The sequence below is a fragment of the Perkinsus marinus genome (genome assembly GCF_000006405.1).
Source record: "Perkinsus marinus ATCC 50983 genomic scaffold scf_1104296972884, whole genome shotgun sequence".
Classification (NCBI taxonomy): Eukaryota; Perkinsozoa; order Perkinsida; family Perkinsidae; genus Perkinsus; species Perkinsus marinus.
In genome coordinates, this window is record NW_003201626.1 from 1 (window position 1) to 1169 (window position 1169).

General features: G+C 51.3%; 1 protein-coding gene across 1 annotated transcript; it reads left to right on the forward strand.

Annotated features, from left to right (window-relative positions):
• Positions 1-281: 281 nt before the first annotated feature.
• Pmar_PMAR008258 (spliceosomal protein sap, putative) lies at positions 282-1161 on the forward strand (the record flags this gene model as incomplete). Its single annotated transcript, XM_002766461.1, has 2 exons — positions 282-448; positions 501-1161. Coding segments are annotated over 2 exons (828 nt in total), but the record flags the coding sequence as incomplete, so codon positions are not given.
• Positions 1162-1169: the final 8 nt, after the last annotated feature.

Sequence of the window (1169 nt, forward strand, 5' to 3'; positions counted from 1 at the left end):
TGCTCTGCTGTGAGAACTTCTTGTCGTATTACAAACAGGTGAGCGGTGGTAGTAGTAGTAGTAGTAGTAGTAGTAGTAGTAGTGGTAGTAGTAGTAGTAGTAGTAGTAGTAGTAGTAGTAGTAGTAGTAGTAGTAGTAGTAGTGGTAGTAGTAGTAGTAGTAGTAGTAGTAGTAGTAGTAGTAGTAGCAGTAGTAGTAGTAGTAGTAGCAGTAGTAGTAGTAGTAGTAGTAGTAGTAGTAGTAGTGTCATCGTTCAGGGTCATCCTGTATTGTCGTGTGCTATGCCGAGGAGGTTGGATACTCCTGCTGAGAAGGGCCTTATGGTGGTCTGTTGGAGTCGGCATAAGCTGAAGAACTTCTTCTTCTTCCTCATCCAATCCGAGTATGGAGATCTCTATAAGGTTACTCTTTCCCATAAGGAAGGAGTCGTATCGGAAATACAGTGCAGGTGGGCTATGATGGGTTCACCCCTGGGGGCCCTCAAGGGTCTCTTCTTGTAGTTACTTCGACTCGATCCCAGTTGCCATCTCGATCTGTGTGCTCAAGACCGGCTTCCTCTTTGCCGCTTCGGAGTTCGGCAATCACGCCCTTTATCAGTTCGCCAGCTTGGGCGATGTTACCCCGGCGTTGGTGACATCGTCTCATCCTAATAGGGAGAATGCGGTGGTGGCGTTCAAGCCGAGAACGTTGAAGAATTTGACGCCTTTCGATGAGCTCAGCAGTCTGGCCCCTATCACGGATATGAAGGTCATGGACTGCTTCAGCACGCAGACGCAAGTGCTGCAAGCTGACGGCAGTGGTATGCAGCAGACGGTGACCACTGGGATGTCCGTGGGGTGTCAAATTTACGCCCTGTCGGGTCGGGGGCCACGTTCAGCGTTGAGGATCCTGAGGCATGGTCTGACCCTCGGGGAGGCGGGGGCCTCAGAACTGCCTGGCCAGCCTAATGCACTGTTCACGATTAAACCCTTTGGGGCTAGCTATGCACCGGTGGCAGAGGGAGAGGTGGAGTCTGACCGCTACATCGTCGTGTCGTTCGTGGACCAGACGCTGACCTTATTGGTGACTTCTGATAACATTCATGAGGTTACTGACTCGGGGTTTGCTAAGGAGCAGCCGACCCTCTTCGCGATGAGGATGCAGGATAAGAGCGCTATCCAGGTGGGGCT